This window comes from Fusarium verticillioides, chromosome 4 (assembly GCF_000149555.1).
Source record: "Fusarium verticillioides 7600 chromosome 4, whole genome shotgun sequence".
NCBI classification, from domain to species: Eukaryota; Fungi; Ascomycota; class Sordariomycetes; order Hypocreales; family Nectriaceae; genus Fusarium; species Fusarium verticillioides.
Genome location: NC_031678.1, coordinates 2425556 through 2443001, shown reverse-complemented (window position 1 = coordinate 2443001; position 17446 = coordinate 2425556). Strand labels below are relative to the sequence as shown.

Here is a 17446-nt window from a genome sequence, read left to right as displayed (position 1 = left end):
CTCTCAGGTACTGTACTGCATCTCTTGCCCTCCATGGGATGCGAGGGAGCTTACACCGGAACTTAAGACGGGTGCCACGAAACGGCAACTCCCTGCCCTATCAAGTCCGACGGCATCACATAGACGGCACCTTATCCTTCCTTGGCTGAACATCGCGCATCTTGAGTGTATCAAACAAGTGCACAAACGCCACCAGGCAGATACAGCGCCGGTCACAAACGCGGGACCTTGCAGTTGAAGCTGATTAGTCTAGGCATCCATACCTAGTGGTTTCAACCTTGGCATGCTCGCCTGCTTCTCGAATTTGAGGCGGAGGATAGCCACAGGCAGACTCGGTGAGGGGCAGTTCAATAGCTTCGAGCGGCTGATTTCCGTGGATGCCTTGCCTTGCCTTAGCTTTCTTCTTGGACAATTCAACATCTTCTAAGCGGTTTTGGTCGGGTTATTCATTTCTGACCACGCACTCTCTCCGAGTCTCTCGAATGTTTCCAAACACGCCGATTTGACGACGTTCCTTGTATCCAATGGCTGTACATATATACATGTTTATATGATACGTTTACTCAGCCACAGCCACAGTTGCTATTTTGAGATCATCTTTATATGGAATACTTAATCTTGGTAGCTTGGGACTATAAGAACGAGATAAAGTGGGTTTTTCGTTTTGACTTGATGACCTTTGACGATCAATATTTGATTGAGCCAATGTCGTAGTCATACATCGGAGAGATGCAAAATCTCCACGAGCACAAGCACAAATGGATTGGATACCACTCCACCGAGAGCCACACGAGGCTCTTCTGGTGATGCAAGCGATAACAAATTATGAATCAATGTAATACGCGTTTTCGACCGTTACTGCACCACGGGCGAACCACGCTTCCGAGTTCGCATGTTGAAAAGGCACGTCTGAGAAGACGGTATCATCAGCAACGGTGAAATAGCCATGCTACAAGTATTTACTGAACTCTGATCCGCCACGTCAATATTAAGCCAAAAATGACGACAAGTGTAGGCCATTAACAAAAATGACCTTCAAAGCAGGCACAGAACCCAAGGTTTCTGTAAAGATATAAAAAAAACGACCATGTTGACACTTTTTGAAGTTCATCAGCTTCCTGTTCATACCCTACTGGCCTACCTACCTAGTTGCGATCCATGACGGGTGATGCCGGTGGAACGGAATATCTTTCACCCGCTGATCCCTGCCACAAAGCGAGCTCGCAGCAACCACAGGCATGAGCCGTGGCCTCGCGTCACTGGATGCAGCCTGGTGAAGCTTCGAATTGGATCCAACCTAATATCATCAACACTACCAACCACAAACAGCACCACGACTTTGATCGCTGCTCTCACAGGGCCACCATATATATCCAACTTGCCGAACATCAGCTGCCGCACATTAAATCGTTGACACTTCCGTTGCCCACCATGGCCGAACGCAATCTTGCCCAGATTATCTCCCAGCTCAAGCACTCCCCCTCTATGAGCTATACCGATGCCAACGCCCTGCTCTCAAAGGCTAAACTCGCCCTTCTCAAGCTCAACGCCCTTACACCCGCTCCCTCAACCCCGACGCATCTTCTGCCTCTCGCCCGCGAGACCTACGAACAGGGTGCCTTATTTGCCATCCGCGCCCGCAACCCCGAAGCTTTCACCCGCTACGTCCAGCAACTTCAGCCCTTTTACGAACTTCCCGCTGCTGTTCTCCCCCCCAATTTGGCCGAGCGCAACAAGGTCACTGGTCTGAGCTTGCTTCTGCTTTTGACGCAGGGTCGATATGCTGAGTTCCACACTGAGCTCGAGAGCTTGGAGAACCGAGAGGGTGGTGGCGGTGACGTCGAGAGCGACCGATACCTTGGCTACCCTATTCGTCTGGAGAGATGGCTGATGGAAGGATCCTATGACCGAGTATGGAAGGCCATGAAGAGTAGCGAGGTGCCCTGCGATGAGTATAGCGTATTCTCAGAAGTAAGTTTGCATGTTCATTACAATTTCCGCCCCAGTAGCCAATACTTACTCGGCTTTAGATCCTCAAGAACCAGATTCGCTCCGAGATTGCTTCCAGCAGCGAGCGCGCATACCCCAGCCTTCCTATCAGCTCCACAAAGTCCCTTCTCTTCTTGGACTCAGAGGGCGATGTTATCTCTTTCGCTCACCATCGAGGCTGGATCGTCCGTGATGGTAACATCTACTTCCCTGATACTGCTGAAGGCGAGGATGGCGATCAGAACAAGGAGATGAGCCAGATGGTGATAGAAAATGCCCTTGGCTACGCACGTGAGCTTGAGACGATCGTGTAATGGAGTTCTCAGGTCAGAATTCTCGGCGAGAAAGCAACGCGAAGACAAACATAGACTAGTAGAGGGGACCAATGGTTACTGTACTATTAATTCAATTGATGGGCTCGCCTACCAGGCGAGTCCCAAAACATACGTCAAACATTTGGTCTTTAGACGTGATTCCTTAATCTTGTGCTTCTCGCATATAATCAGGCTAAGTTGAAACTACAAAGACATGACTCCCTTGCCATCTTCTATCAGCCAGTCGTCCAAGTCCAACCTTTTAAAAGCCCTTGACTTTCCACCTCGTCTACCTGGCTCCTTTTTGTGCATCGTTGACTCGAAACTCCCAATTCCGACTATGCGCTCCCGTTATTAAATCTTATTCAACCATGCTCTGCCCAGTCTAGGCGAACAACTTCAAACCGCTTCCATGCTTGCCAATCTCACATACTTCACACACTCTACAGACAGTGCCCTTGTATTTGGTGTGATACTTGGAGCCATCGAAGGCACACTCCTCATATGCAGTACCGCTGTAGATAGGAGTATGGCTGGCTGCGCACACGTCGAACTCGGCGAACTGGTCGAACTCAATTTCAATAGCATCGTTGGGATTGCGCTCGCACTGAGCCTTGGTCTTCTTGGCCTGTAACATTTTGGTCAGTAACCGCAGCAAGCATCGGCAGTTCGATTTCACTTACGTTTTCTACAATCTTGGTAGCACCGCCATTGGCGATGATGCGGTTAGCGAAGCTCAAAGCAGAGTTGTAGTTCTTGTTGCGAATAGCCAGCTGCATAGCACTGAGCAGAGCGAGCTGTCTGTGAGGAACCTCGATCTTAGGGATAGTGAAGTACGCTGACAGTTCCAAGCTCCTCTGGAGTTTCTCAGCGTCCTTAGCCACGACATCAGGTGCACCCAATTGTCTCCTGGAAAGCTCAATGCTCATTGCGACAGCATACTCACTGGCCGAGGTAATAAGCTTCTTCGCCTCAGCAACCTCGTCCTCACTTGACACGGCATTGACAAGGATGGAGTGAAGGATACCCTTGAAAATGCTGATACCAGCCTCGAGCTTGTTGGCCTTCATCGAGTCATAGCCCGCTTGCAGGTCGTTGGAAGCAAGGTGCTCGAGATCTCTGGGGATAATCGGCAGGACCTTACGGGGATCTGTCTCATCGAGAGTTCTGCGGACATAGTTGATCAGAGGCGGCAGGCCCTCAGAACCGGGAAGGAAAGTCTTGGATGCTGAGTAGACTTCCAGAAATCGAGACTTGAGAGGGTCAAAGTCGACAGCCCCGACCTGTCGGTTGAGGAGTTGCATAGCAGTCTCGAAAGATCCGCCAGCGACGTGATCAACGGCCAGTGGTGAGTTTCGTGCCCACATATCTGCCTCGCTGCTGGCAGCACCGCCAGCGTCGACGCTCTCAACATTGACAAAGTCGCTATCAGCCTCAGGAATGTCATCGTCTCCCATATCCCAGCCAGCAGCATCTTCATCATCATCATCAATCAATGCGCCGTTACGCTTGGCAGCCGAGTCATCTTCCATAGCATCCTCGAAACCTGTATTGGCGGTAGCAGGCTCATCCTCCAGGGAAAGGCCTTCAACCTGGCCGAGTAGGGCCTTCTCGAAAAAGGACTGCGAGGTAGCCTTGGTAGGCCAAGAAGACTCGAAAGTGGGCACAACAGGCTCACGGACAGACAAGGGCTCTCCAAGGGTTGGCAAGGTGAGGTCCTCTTCAGTCAAGCCGGTGGCCTCCAGGATGGACTGACATTCCTCCTCCAGACCATGAGACTTAGCAGTCATGTAGGCAAGAGGGTCTGAAATTTCGTTAGTTAAGCGATCATTGTAAATCGACTTGGTTTGAAACTTACAAAGATCAATCTCCTTGAACATTTGGATACGGTCCTCAACCTCTCCAAGGTAAAGTGCGTTCTGGAAGCGCGAGGTAAAATCACCGCGGTGCTCGGCAATCTTGGCCATACGAGCAAGCCTAGATTGGTTACCAGTAGCGAGATATAAGAAGGAGAGCTTATCGAATTGCTTGAGCTTTTGATAACACATCTCGACAACCTTATGGTTACCGTGCGCCAATGCTTCTGTACTCAAACGGGTCCAAAACTTTGGCTTGTCGAGTTCCTTAGCCATCTCAACAGCAACATCTAGGTTGCCGCATTCGATAGCTAGGTCAAATCGAGTGGTAGGGTCCTGGACGAACTGGAGGGCAATTTCAGGGTAACCCTTCTTTTGAAGATATGAGATAATCGATTGGCCAACAAGACTGGAGTTTCGGATGATGTGAAGCATTTCCTCGTAGTTGCGTTTGACAAGGGCCAACTTGAATCGGTATTCCGTGGGATCAACCTGAAGAATACGAGGCTTGGCGGCTCTATCGAGGCAGTAGACGTTACGGCCCTTGACCTTGACCAGGTACACAGTCTGGTCAAGGGTTCGGACGATACCGTTATCACCATTGAGCAGAGTATACTTTACATGGTTAAGGGTGGAGTAGAGCAGAACGCCAGCATCATCCCAGGTGGCACTCTTGATACGAATGGTCTCATGAAGAGTACTGACCTGCTCGAGGGTCTTGGACACAATTGTGACGTTGTGCTTGCTCAGAAGAGCAGCGTAGAGACCATCGTTGGACCAAACAACATACTTGACACCATTGACAGCGAGCTCAGCAGTGCTCTTCTTCTGCTGGATGTCATAGAGGTGGACGGAAGTAGGAGCAATGATTAAAAGGTTGCCTGTGCCTCCAAAGTAGATATCGGTAGTTCCAGTGGGGGGTTTGAAGGATCGAGTAGTATTGTTGGAAAGATCCTTGATATCAATGGTCTGGTTAGCGGTATTGAGAACGGCAAATCGGTTACGGGCAACGAAAATGGCAGAGCTTCCAGGACCACGTTTGGACTCAGCAGGCTCGATAGCGCCAGAGCCATCCTTGGGAAGGTTAACCAGCTCATAAGATCCGCCGTCAGCAGGTGAGGTGACGAGAATAGATCGTTCTGCGGGGTTGAAGGACAATGTCCGGGGGGCTACCCAAGCGCTGCCAAGCTTCTTGAGCGACAGGAGCGTAGGGCTCTCGATGTTCCTCTGGAAGTCATAAGACTTGACGTGCTTCTCCTTGGTGACGTAGAAGAGTAGGTTCTGGTGAACGGCTGAGGCAGGACGCTCTCGCTCCAACTTGAATACCATGACACCATTATCGTGACCAGCAGCAAACAAGTTAATCTCAGGATGCGCCGCAATGACCCAGAAGCGATCATTTTCTCTCTTAAAAGACTGAACAGCGGTTCGCTTATTCAGGTCCCATACACGGATGGTCTTATCCTCTCCAGCAGATAGGATCAAGTCCTGATGAGGGTGAAACAGACATCCGGACGCATTCTGAAAGTGTCCTCGGCACGTATCGACTTCCCAAGCCTTGGTCTCGCTCATGCGCCACAACTTCACTAAGCGATCATCGCCAGCGCTAACAATGAGGGGCATGGTGGGATGGAAAGCGACCCAGTTGACGCCACGGTCGTGACCTTCGAGAACGAACTTGACGACAGCATCAGTGTTTCCAAACATATCGGTCTGGTTCTGATTGGCACGTGCCATTTGATCTTCGAAGGACATCGAGGTAGGGGCGGAGTGCTTCTTTCGGAGACCGGAAATGTCCCAAACACGAACGGACTGATCGAGCGACGCAGAGACAACGAGGTCTTCCTTGGGGTGGAATTGTGCGCACATGGCATAGTGGTTGTGGCCAGTCATGGTGCAAACTAGGCATAAGTCAGCATTATCGGCAATTAGACCAAGACAACAATCTTGACCTACTCAAGGAGCGGTTCTGCCAGTTCCATATCCGGATGGTCTGGTCATCGGATGCTGACAGAATCCAGGGAAGCTCGTGATGGAAGAAGACGGTTCGGACGTAGTCGAGATGGCCGTTAAGGGTGAAGAGGCATCGTCGAGTCTGGTAAGACCAGACTTTGATCTTATAGTCGTCACCGCCAGAGACGAAAAGCGGCTGTGTCTTGTGAAAGTCGACACCACGGACAGGACCATCGTGCTCCTCGAACCGGTCAATTAGAGTTCCCATTCGGTAATCCCAGAGCTGAATGGTAGAAGAGTGTAGTGACACCAGGATCCATGGTCTGGACACAACTTGTCAGCTATAAAGCTTGCGATGCGGTTCAGCGACGTCGGACAACGAACCTCTTAGGGTGAAAGGCAATGCCTTTAGCTCGCGAGGACTTAGACTCGAACTGTGAAAAGCAGAGTGTCAGTAATCACAAGCAAGAAAATCACAGGAATTGCATCGCAATCTACCTTGGTCAACATTCCCGGGGAGGACTGCATATTGGCGGGGAGGTGAAGCCGCAGCTTCGAGCATTAAGGGGTGGAACAATTCAAGGCGCCCAGAAGCTGATTGTAGAAAGCAGCTGTTCCGCTTGCGGGTGGCTGGATCGCGAGATTTGGGTGCGAGCTGACCAGCACAGCGCGGGCTTGTCGAAGTATACGTGAGGTCAGAGTGAAAGGGAGACGTAAGTTAGTTGAGTTGAATGCTGGCCAACGAAGCGAACTCCTAAGGTAGGCTTAGGCTTGAGCAATTGAACACGATGCTCAATTGTGGGCTATCACACCGGGGGAGTGCAGGTGTAAAGCCACAGTAATGGAACGCAACATTGTTCTCCCGAATGGAGGGGCTACAGAGAGAACAGGTGTATCCGTAAGAGGGTGAGAAAACTGGGGACATGCTCCCTGAATGTGGCTGAAGATTGAAGATGCAGGGGGCATCCTTTCTGCCACGTAAGGAAAGACGGTTGAGGGATAAGCTCCTGTCTTTTTGTCTGTCGGTATCAGCTTGGGTACTAAGCCCAATTCAGCCAGCTAGCTCCTGGGTCTCAGTGACGCTGTTCGACTCCTAGGAAGCTACCTACCTACCTAAGCATTCTTTGTCTTTGACTTACAACGGGGTTGATGCCTGGTGGTTGAGAGTCTGCCGCACGTAGAAAACATCTTGAGCGTGCTTGGGTTCGTTGAAGACGCCCAAGACCAGAATTACGCCACTATTGCGTGCCTAATTCCGCGCCCTCGCTATCTTGTCCAAGCTTTCTTCGGAGAGCTGTCCTTTGCCCCTCCATCACGAGGCTCCAGCTCCTCAATATCCAATACTTGCTTTATGCAGCGCTTTGCGTAGACCGCAAATATGCCTCGCCTTTCTCAATGCCTGGCTATGGCTCTGGTGGCCGCTACAGCTTCTTTGGCTTCCCCATCAGTCAACGTGGGAATGAACGCAGCGTTTCCTCGTGCTCCATATCTGCTTGAACTTCTGTAAGCTTATACTATTTCTGGTAAGCTACCTATGATATTGCTTCTGACCTTTAATAGAGAAACTGCCGCTGGGGAGAATTCAACAGCATACTTCCCTCTACTTGACAAGATTGCTGGTGGTCACTTTCAATCAACCAATTCAGATGCAGAGCTCTACGACCGTTTCCTCGAGGTCCTTCAGCAAGACGGGCACATCACTAAACCAGAAGCCCTCTCAACTTACAAGCTTGCTCTTTCACTACGTGTTGCCGCACCACGAATAGAAGCACATTACCAATACTACACTACAGCTGTTGATTCAGTATCCAAAGGAGACACCAACGACGATTGCTCGACATGGGCACTGATCGATAACAAGAAATACTGCTCAGAAACTCTCGGTAAAGCCGTGGAAGGTGATTTTTCCGCAAGGTAAGCTGTTTCGTTTGCTTTGGACACCACGACTCTAACCCCGTGAATAGGCAAGTCAATCTGTTGCCATTTGATCGAGTTCTGGGGTTTGGAAAAGATGCCATTCTCTACGCGGACCCAACATCTGCCTCTTTCGGCCCTTTCCACATTGCGCTCTCCAAAGCTGCCAAGCAGGGAGATGTGTCATATAGACTGCGATATCGCCGAAGCGCAGGGGCTCATAACACGCCTTTGTCTGTGAGCGGTTATGGTGTGAAGCTGGACCTAAAGAGAACTGACTACATCGTTATTGATGATCGTGAAGCCAGCCAGGAAGGTAAACAGAAACCTGCCACAGCCGACGTTGATCTTGACACAGATGAAGAGGTTGCTGATTTAAAGCCTCTCTCAACCTCTGAACTGGCATCTTTAGGCCTGAAGACTGCTTCGTTCATTCTAAATAGTGAAAATCCTCTCGATGCTTTAGTCAAATCGACCCAGGATTTCCCCAAATTCTCAGCATCGATCGCCACTCATGAAGTCGCAAAGGAGTTTGCTGCAGAGCAGGAGAAAAATGTTGCTGCCGGAATTCCCAGTGGCATCAACTTTCTCTGGATGAACGGTGTCCAACTCATTGAGCGTCAAATTGAGCCATTTACACTCATTGAAATGATTCGCCGTGAGCGCAAGTTGATCGATGGGGTCCGTGATCTTGGTTTCAATGGCCAACAGGCTAATTCACTTCTTGGGCATTCTGAAGTTGCTAGTTCGAAGGCTGAGGATGAACCGCCCAGATTCGACTGGACAGATCGATTGGAGGAGGGCAAAGCACTCTTGTGGTTGAACGACCTCGAGAAGGACGCTCGATACCAGAAGCTCCCAAGCGATTTGACAGCAGTATGTAAGAAGATTACCTCTTGATACCATACCACTAACGACCTCACAGCTCCTTCAGCGTACATATCCTGGACAACTTCCGCAGGTGGCTCTTAACCTCTTCCACATTGTGGCACCAGTTGACTTCACCAATATTGAGGATGGGCGAGCATTTGGTCAACTAGCCCAGTTCATGCAACGCGGTGTCACCTTGAGGTTCGGCATACTTCCTTTGGTCACTACACCTGCTTCTGCTGCTCAGGCCAAGGTCGTTTATCATTTGATGGAAACATATGGATTCGAGTCCCTCATTACGTATCTCCAAGAGAGTGAAGAGGGGCCAGAGGGTGCGGCCAACAAGAAGGCTTTCACCAGGGCTATTGATGGACGAGAAACACTACCAGGAGCGAACAAAATGACATTGGCCGAGATTCTCGAAGCCGATACTTATAAGCAGAGGGTCGAAGCAAGCAAGGCTTGGGCCAACCGACTCAATGCTGACACTACCGTGCGTCCTGTCTTTGTGAATGGTTTGGCTATTCCACGTGAGAAATCGTGGGTTCAAGCCATGGGCCAGCGATTAACTGAGGATCAACAAGCAATCCAAAAGGCTGTGTACTTTGGGCAAATTGAAGAGGGAACGCCTGTTTCAGACCTCTTCCTCCGTGACGCTATTTCCAAGCGCAACACATACATATTTCCTGACGATGAGAAGGCCCTTCGCGTTGTTGATATCAACAAGCTTCATAAGGACTTTGCGGGATTGTTTGGCAACATTGCCGTCCTTCCCTCAGACTCGAAGGCCCCCAAAGAAAGCTGGGCTGTGCTCACAGCCGTCGCCGACCTTGCAACCGATGACGGACAAGACCTTCTTCTGGCTGCCCTTGAATTCAAGCGAAAGAACCCTGGCGTCCGACTTGACCTTGTTCATAACCCTCCGTCATCCGCAGAGGCTCATGTCATCAATGGCGCCTTTAAGCTTAACGAAGGCAAGCTTGCTGAGATGAAGAACAAGGATGATCTGAAAGCCATCCTTGAGGCGTCTTGGACAGCTGAAGATGATGGCCTTGGCACTGCGCTTGCCGACTTCCTCTCTGCTTCAAACATACTTCCTGGTACAAAGGGACTACTCCTCAACGGCCGAGTCGTCGGTCCCCTGCCGTCCGATGTGTCTTTCAATGAGGACGATTTGCAGCAGCTATTGGAATTTGAGCGACGGAACAGGATTCTTCCTGTTTATGCTGCGATCAAGGACCTTGGCTTTGAAGATAAGCTTTCGGATCCCATTGCAGCCGCCAAGCTCACCTCGATCACGGCACTCTCTACTATTTCTGATCTCCCTCAAGGCATCTTCGAGTCGGCCCCGTCCATTCGAAGCTCCATGTATAACACTTGGAACTCAACTCATAGCGCTATTGAAGTCGGCAACCCCGAAACTGCAAGTGTTCATATCGCTGGTCTCCTGAATCCTACCAGTGAACAAGGTCAGAGATGGGCACCCATTCTCAAGGTCTTGTCTGAGCTCGATGGAGTATATCTGAAGCTTTTTATGAACCCGAAGGAAGTAGTCGCAGAACTTCCCATTACACGATTCTTCCGTTACGTACTTGACTCAAAGCCTTCTTTTGATCAGGCTGGCCATGTTCACAGCCCTAAGGCGACTTTCAAAGGCCTTCCCTCTGAGGCTCTGTTAACAGCAGGCATGGATGTGCCTCCGGCTTGGCTAGTGGCTGCTAAAGAGTCTGTACAGGATTTGGACAACATCAAGTTGAGCTCTGTCAAAGCCGACATCGATGTGATATATGAGCTAGAGAATATTTTGATTGAAGGCCACTCCAGAGATGGCAAGCGAGGTGCACCAAGAGGTGCACAATTGAGCCTAGCCACGGAAAAAGAACCCCTCATCACAGATACCATAGTCATGGCCAATCTAGGCTACTTCCAGTTTAAGGCTAATCCTGGTTTCTACAATATTCAACTCAAGCAAGGCCGAACGTCGAAAATCTTCACCATCGAGAGTGTTGGTGCTCACGGATATGCTCCAGTTCCCGGAGACGAAGGCACGGAAATCGCTCTCATGGACTTCAAGGGCACGACCCTATATCCTCGTCTCAATCGCAAGCCAGGAATGGAAGAAATCGATGTATTAGAATCTCCAGACAGTGAAGACAGCGGGATTGTTGCTAAGGGCCTCAAATTTGCTGAAAGTCTTCTCGGAGGGGCCAAGACGCCCAAAGAGATTTCGGCCGAAGAACATGCTGAAATCAACATCTTTAGTGTTGCCAGTGGTCACTTATACGAGCGCATGCTCAACATCATGATGGTATCGGTTATGCGCAACACCAAGCACACCGTCAAGTTCTGGTTCATTGAGCAGTTCTTGTCTCCCTCGTTCAAGGAATTCATTCCTCATATGGCTGCGGAGTATGGATTCAAGTACGAGATGGTTACTTACAAGTGGCCTCACTGGCTCCGCCAACAAAAAGAGAAACAGCGCGAGATTTGGGGGTACAAGATCCTTTTCCTTGATGTATTGTTTCCGCTTTCCCTGGACAAGGTCATCTTTGTCGATGCTGATCAAATCGTGCGCACTGATATGATTGACCTTGTGAACCATGACCTAGAGGGTGCTCCCTACGGTTTCACACCCATGTGCGACTCGCGCACTGAAATGGAAGGCTTCAGATTCTGGAAACAGGGCTACTGGGCGAACTATCTTCGTGGGCTGCCGTACCATATCTCAGCCCTCTACGTTGTTGACCTTAACCGGTTCCGCCAGCTGGCAGCAGGAGACCGCCTTCGACAGCAGTACCACGCACTCTCAGCTGACCCTAACAGCTTGTCCAACCTGGACCAGGACCTACCAAACAACATGCAATTCACAATCCCAATCCACAGTCTTCCTCAAGAGTGGCTCTGGTGTGAGACGTGGTGCAGTGACGAGAGTCTGGCTCAGGCGCGTACCATTGACTTGTGTAACAACCCACAGACAAAGGAGCCCAAACTTGATCGTGCCAGGAGGCAGGTCCCAGAATGGACCGTCTACGATGAGGAGATTGCGGCGCTGGATCGTCGACGCAAGGTTGTTGGGAATAGCAGTGAGAAGAACTCGAAGCGCAGGACGATGGAGGAGGCAGTGCATACAAAGGATGAGCTTTGAGGAAGTCTTAGCTTATGCCCAATTTGGCTTGAGCAATTTAGAACTGCACATATATCGATAGATCTAATCTATTTACAATCTTCCAGAGTCATTCGATTGTTCCACTCAAGCCTTAAATCAAAGGTTCTGTGACAGCTAGACAGCCCTAAAGAGGTATCACCAGATTCACCACTAACAGTCTTTAGCACGATTGATAAATCCTCCTTTTTTTAATGGCTGCATCTTCAGACCGAAACTTCATGTTGCAGTGTCTTTAATCTTGCCAATGCAGCCACAATCCATGCGGAAGCCTTATCGGAAGCGAAGCCACCTACGTCAGCCCACCATCTGTCTTTTGTGATGGTTGTACCCTTAAGTCAGAAGATTGCACATAACATGCCACTGATGACATGTTGCCTTTCCCTCATTCCCAAAGGGTACAAGTTTGCCAGTCCAGTTAAGTACTTTGGGAAATTACGGCGAAGTGGTGTTGGCATTCTAGTGTAGGCTGGTGTAAATCTATCTGATAATGTCCACTACATGCAAAAACCAAAAGGGCTATATGGGCTTGAGCTTCAAGTGATGCTAGGAATCACATGTATTCCAGATCCCTTTAGATTGCTCCTCATTAACCTTCACCACTAAGCAGGGGGTTGGGTGTTGGATTATTACCTTGAGTTACCCTTTTTACTAGCCTCCCCCTTACTTGGGCAGTGTGGCCGAGCTGTACATGGACGAGTCATCACGTCAAAGCTGAGTATCCAAATTACTAATCATATCTGTTCCTTAATTTGGACCATACTTCGCCGCGCTATTGCTGTAGTACGAATATGTACGCAAAAGTCCCCCCTAAATACAACTAACACCACTGTACAAAGCCACATGTCCCTTACATGCTCCTGACAATGCTTGCCCTGCCGTGCTAAACATGGAACCGTACTAGCATTCGAATAAATCCGGCCCTCACTCTATGTTGAGTAGAAGCATGAAGACCAAAGCCGGGCCACCGGGCCCATGGACGTTGTCGATAAGTGTAGAATCTGTATCAGGGGCCAAGGCCAGGAAGATCTGTCCAAGTCGTATTCCATGCCTTCCCAATCCTTAACGCCTCGTGTATGTTGTTGTAGGTATATCGTGTCTATTGCCAATTCCAAAATCCCGGAGCCTCGTACACCACGGAGAGGTTATTTCTCTCCCAAATAAATAAAAGCAGTCAAGCTCGTTATGCTTATTGCCATCATGTGAGTCCCAGGCCACGGGTGTCACAGATATTTGTTAAATCCATGAGCCTCAGGTCTGAAATAGAGGCCAGCGTGAAGAAAGAAAAGTGGCGGGTATCACAAATGCCGTTTAATCAAGACACCACGCTCCGTAGATCCTTTACCAAGTTGCAGCATCGAGGATCGAAAACATCAAGAGAGGGAAATGCATTTTGCTTGTTGTTCAAGGCTGACTCGTCTCGCGTTCTTCTCGGATCGAAGCCATCGACGAGGCCTGGCCGACGGCCAACATGGATGAATGGCTTAGCGGTGGCATTCCGGCCGATGATTTGACCCCTGTCGCTGAAGGGGCACCGCTGGGTGCTGATGTTCCATTTTCTATCTTTTGCTTCGTGAGTTGGGCTGGATTTATGCCGTTTTCACCGTTGGGTGTTTGCACTTTGGAGTTGTCTGCTGACAATTCTTTATGCAGTGGTGACGAGGGAGAGTTGGACTTTTTGCTTCGAGCATCACCATTTGCTGTATTAGCCCCGCGTGAGGAGTTGCGTGGAGAGACCCGACCAGTCTGACAAAATGGTTAATAAATATCACAATTGATAGAGGATAGAAGAGGTGTACTTGTTTGGCCCACCGAAGACCACAGCTGTTACAAAGATCCCTTTGACCACTGGGTCCTCTTCGCCATTCGGGCGTGTTTCTTGTGTGGCAGTTGGCGCAGTCTCGCACCACATTGCCAACGCCCTTTCTTCGCTTACGTTTTTTCTTGCTGGAAAGCAGACCGCCAAGTTCCTCAGCAAGAATACGATTGACCTTTTCCATCTGCCGCAACTCGAATTGCCAGCTAGAGCATTTCGTTGTTCTCAATTCATCAAAAATGTTGTCCTCCGAGGCCAAAGCAGCGTCTTGGCTACCGGGGGCCAACGCACCACCAGCAGGCTGTGAAATATGGCCCGTGGCGTGGTTTTCGGTACCGTTACTGGATCTCGGGGTTGCGGCGAGAGACCTGGAACCGGTGCTGGCGGGAGCCAGGTTACGTGATGATGCCTTGAGAAGCTTTGTCTGGGCAAGCAAGAACGATGGCTTTTGGCCCTCAGAAGCGTCGCCGGGGTACAGAGTCGTCTGGGCTTGCAACACTTGGCCCCTACGGTTCTGGACCTCGTGTTTGCATGTGACAATTTTTCCTCGCCTGGCTTTTTCCAGTGTTCGCCCAAACTCGGGACGCGATTCTTTTCGCATAAGATCCTGTATACTGGTTCCCACCAGGCTATCAGGCTGGAGGTCGAGGAGAGATCGGATATTCGAAGAGACGTATAAGAACAGGCCCGATGTCGAGAGCTTCGTCCAGAGTTCGCTGTCCCCAATACCACCATTCGCTTCAAGATTGCGGCGACTTAGAGCAAACACCGGTCGCTTGCGGCCTACCAAAATGATGCACTTTCGACCCTTTCCTTGTTCGACAAACAGTGAACCATGGCTTTCGAACCAAGTGTAACCACTGTGCTTTCTGCGTATTCGGAACACGATGTTGACAGGGTTTCCGGTTGTTGTGTCCTTCAGCTCGCGTGTAACAGGAACGATATCAGATGGATGGCATACTGTTGAGAGTGAGTTGCCAACCAAATCCGCAGCCTCATATTCTAGGACCTTCTTGCAAGACGGAGAGAGATATAGGAAGAGACCTTTGAGCGACAGAACGTGAACCACATCGTCGGTATTCTCAAGGAGCATCTTATCCCATGATTGCTTATGCCAATCAGAGGTGAGGCCCTTGGGGCTGAATTGCTGCAACAGGGTGGAGACATCATCAACGCCTAACGTCTGGCCATTATCGGGCTCCCAGTAACTGGATTGCGGTGGTGTCCAGATATATTGGCCAATGTCGCTGTGTTTGTAGTTCACCTTTACACCACCAAGGTCTTGGTTTGATGCGATCGCGTCCGGGCACTCGACGAGATCGATCTGGAAGCCAACAAAATATCTGATCTCATCAGTGTCCCACGGTATGGGGATCATAGTCAGAAGGTTGAGGAAAGGCTTTCCGCCCTTTCGATAGTTGATAAGACTCTGTTGAACTTCCATGCCTTCGTGAACCATCTTCTTCAAATTGTAGACAGCTCCATCATCAACGAACTCTCGCTTGGAGCCCGCTTCGACTTTGCCATCTGGGGCCTGCAGAAAGCGGCAGTTCTGGCCGACAATCTCATGACGACTATAGCCGGTAAGGTTTTGGAAGTTGTCGGAAACGTATATAATAGGGCAATCGTTCATGGAGACATCGCAGACGACAAAGGCGCAGGACATATCCACAGCGCCAAGTTGTATGCGCGGGTTCTTACGAGTAGCGACTAACCACAGAGCTTTAAGCATATCAAATCCACTCTTTGAGTATATCGTCTTTTCCTTCGAGTCCCTCGGGGCATCGCCGGTTGATGGGGTCGTTGCAACTGAAGTGCTAGTCGGATGAGTAACGGTTGAAGAGGACATGGCTCCGTGTGAGTGTTGCTGTGGAGGTGAAACAACAGAGCCGGAGGCAGTTGAGACTTGGCGAGAAAGTGCAGGCAAGTTTTGATTGTTATCTCCAGCATTCATGTTCTTGAAAGCCTGATGGTTCATCATACTTTCGCCCGAGTCCTCTATGGTATCCATGGCGTTGTTGGCGGGAGCAGGGATCGGGGTCGTCGTGGGGGGGTTGGTTTGGCTCATATTCATGGAGCCTGCATCTGGAGAAAGATCCATGGAGAAGTCGTTACTAACCTGAACCTGAGGGGTCAGTTGGCCTTGTGGGAACTGGGACATGGACGGTGAGTAAAGGTTCATCGGTGAAGCGTTGCCGGCCATTTGTGCTCCAACGCTCATGCTTGCAAAGGTAGAGGGCATCATAGAACTCATCATATCAGGGGATATGGTCGAATAGTCATTTGGGTCGGATGTCATATAATTGCCCATTTGGTCCATGCCGATGGAGGTATTAATGGTGGGAAACCCCTCTCCCATGGGCGGTTGGTTAAATTGGTACGAGTTGAGGTCGGCGTTATCGGTTCCAAAGGTCATCATGTCACCGTTGCCGACTGAAGACATCCGCCTTTGCCCTTGCTGCTGCTGCTGCTGCTGATTTATCTGGAACTGACCCATAGGGTTAGCGAAGGCTTGGGGCATGCTCTGTCGGCGGTATAGCTTGTCTTGGTTATCGCGCACAATATCATCGAGGGAATCTCCTCCCTGGTAGAAGGTCGGGTCGTTCATATTGTGCTGCATGTGGTTCTGCTGGTTCTGCTGCATTCGAGGTTGTTGGAACTGCTGAGATGGTTGCTGCTGTTGCTGCTGCTGATGGGGAGAGTAGTAGCCATCCATAGCGACAGCATCTGGCTGGACGGCCTAGCCAGGCGCTCGAGGGAAGTGGTGAGCGGGTGCTGTCCCGTATGTATGGCGCGAAGTCTGGCAGGTGGTGTCCTGGTTCGACTACCGAGGCGTCGGAAAGGTTGGCGGCCTGATTAGGAGACCCTAGCTGCAGCGGAAACGAAAGCGAAGACTGGTGACAAACGCAAAAAATATGACGAGGTGAGAGAAGTCGCAATATGGTAGAACCGTGGCGGGTCGAGATGGTTTGGGTCGATGGTTTGACGTGATAAATCAAGCTGGAGAGATCAAGCGATCGAGCGAAAAAGAGAGGAACAGGGTATGGCAAATGCGCGGGGGTGGATATTTCGTGCTTGGTCGAATTTGTACTGTTCAGGATTGGACTGTGGCTCAAAAATCGGCGATGTTTCGAAAGGTCGGAAATGCGGGAAATTTGCGATCAGGAGGGAAAGGGAGAGAAAAGAAGATTCTACGTTGGAGGCAGGATAGCGTCAAGGTCGAGGAGGGAGGATTCGCTATGTAGGTCGTTTGAAGGGGAAAACGAGAGGGACGGAGAAGTAGAGGATGGTATGGCAGAAGAAGAATGGGAATGCGTGAGAAGCAGATGCCCTAAGCTGGGCTGGGCCGGGCTGCTTTGGGTGTGTGTGGGTGGGGGAATGTACCTACCTACCTACCTACCTACCTAAGGTACCTACACCTTTGTCCTGTCTTGTCTTGCCTTACCTTCCGCGCCATGCCATGCCATGCCACGCCTACCTAGAAGCTAGGCCAGTCAAAGAGCAGGCAGTCAAAGGTCGGGTGGGATTGGATGGATCCAATGGATCATGGTGTGGCTAGTGCGAGGTGGGA

The 17446-nt window shown here is 50.3% G+C and overlaps 4 protein-coding genes across 7 annotated transcripts; 2 read left to right on the top strand and 2 right to left on the bottom strand.

Annotated features, from left to right (window-relative positions):
* The first annotated feature begins 1047 nt into the window (after positions 1 to 1047).
* On the top strand, positions 1048 to 2497 carry FVEG_12135 (26S proteasome regulatory subunit N12). Its single transcript, XM_018901473.1, has 2 exons — positions 1048 to 1971; positions 2031 to 2497. The coding sequence occupies exons 1-2, from the start codon at positions 1264 to 1266 to the stop codon at positions 2301 to 2303; spliced, it is 981 nt and encodes a 326-aa protein (XP_018759967.1). The 5' UTR covers positions 1048 to 1263; the 3' UTR covers positions 2304 to 2497.
* FVEG_12136 (coatomer protein complex, subunit alpha (xenin)) lies at positions 2316 to 6941 on the bottom strand. Its single transcript, XM_018901474.1, has 6 exons — positions 6611 to 6941; positions 6497 to 6546; positions 6116 to 6435; positions 4162 to 6060; positions 2987 to 4107; positions 2316 to 2931 (listed from the first exon to the last, which is right to left on the bottom strand). Exons 1-6 carry the CDS (start codon positions 6638 to 6640, stop codon positions 2689 to 2691), a joined length of 3663 nt encoding a protein of 1220 aa, XP_018759968.1. The 5' UTR covers positions 6641 to 6941; the 3' UTR covers positions 2316 to 2688.
* A 202-nt stretch (positions 6942 to 7143) lies between these two features.
* Positions 7144 to 12245, top strand: FVEG_12137 (hypothetical protein). 2 transcript variants are annotated; one of them, XM_018901476.1, is made up of 5 exons: positions 7144 to 7615; positions 7673 to 8026; positions 8077 to 8342; positions 8391 to 8902; positions 8952 to 12245. In XM_018901476.1, exons 1-5 carry the CDS (start codon positions 7491 to 7493, stop codon positions 12039 to 12041), a joined length of 4347 nt encoding a protein of 1448 aa, XP_018759970.1. In that variant the 5' UTR covers positions 7144 to 7490; the 3' UTR covers positions 12042 to 12245. The 2 variants fall into 2 exon arrangements, with proteins under 2 accessions (XP_018759970.1, XP_018759969.1); XM_018901475.1 differs by having other exon boundaries at positions 8077 to 8902.
* Positions 12246 to 12433: 188 nt separating this feature from the next.
* Positions 12434 to 17240, bottom strand: FVEG_12138 (hypothetical protein). Of its 3 annotated transcripts, XM_018901478.1 has the most exons (3): positions 16436 to 17240; positions 13859 to 16363; positions 12434 to 13805 (listed from the first exon to the last, which is right to left on the bottom strand). In XM_018901478.1, the coding sequence occupies exons 1-3, from the start codon at positions 16589 to 16591 to the stop codon at positions 13464 to 13466; spliced, it is 3003 nt and encodes a 1000-aa protein (XP_018759972.1). In that variant the 5' UTR covers positions 16592 to 17240; the 3' UTR covers positions 12434 to 13463. The 3 variants fall into 3 exon arrangements, with proteins under 3 accessions (XP_018759972.1, XP_018759971.1, XP_018759973.1); XM_018901477.1 differs by having other exon boundaries at positions 13859 to 17240; XM_018901479.1 differs by having other exon boundaries at positions 12434 to 16363.
* Positions 17241 to 17446: the final 206 nt, after the last annotated feature.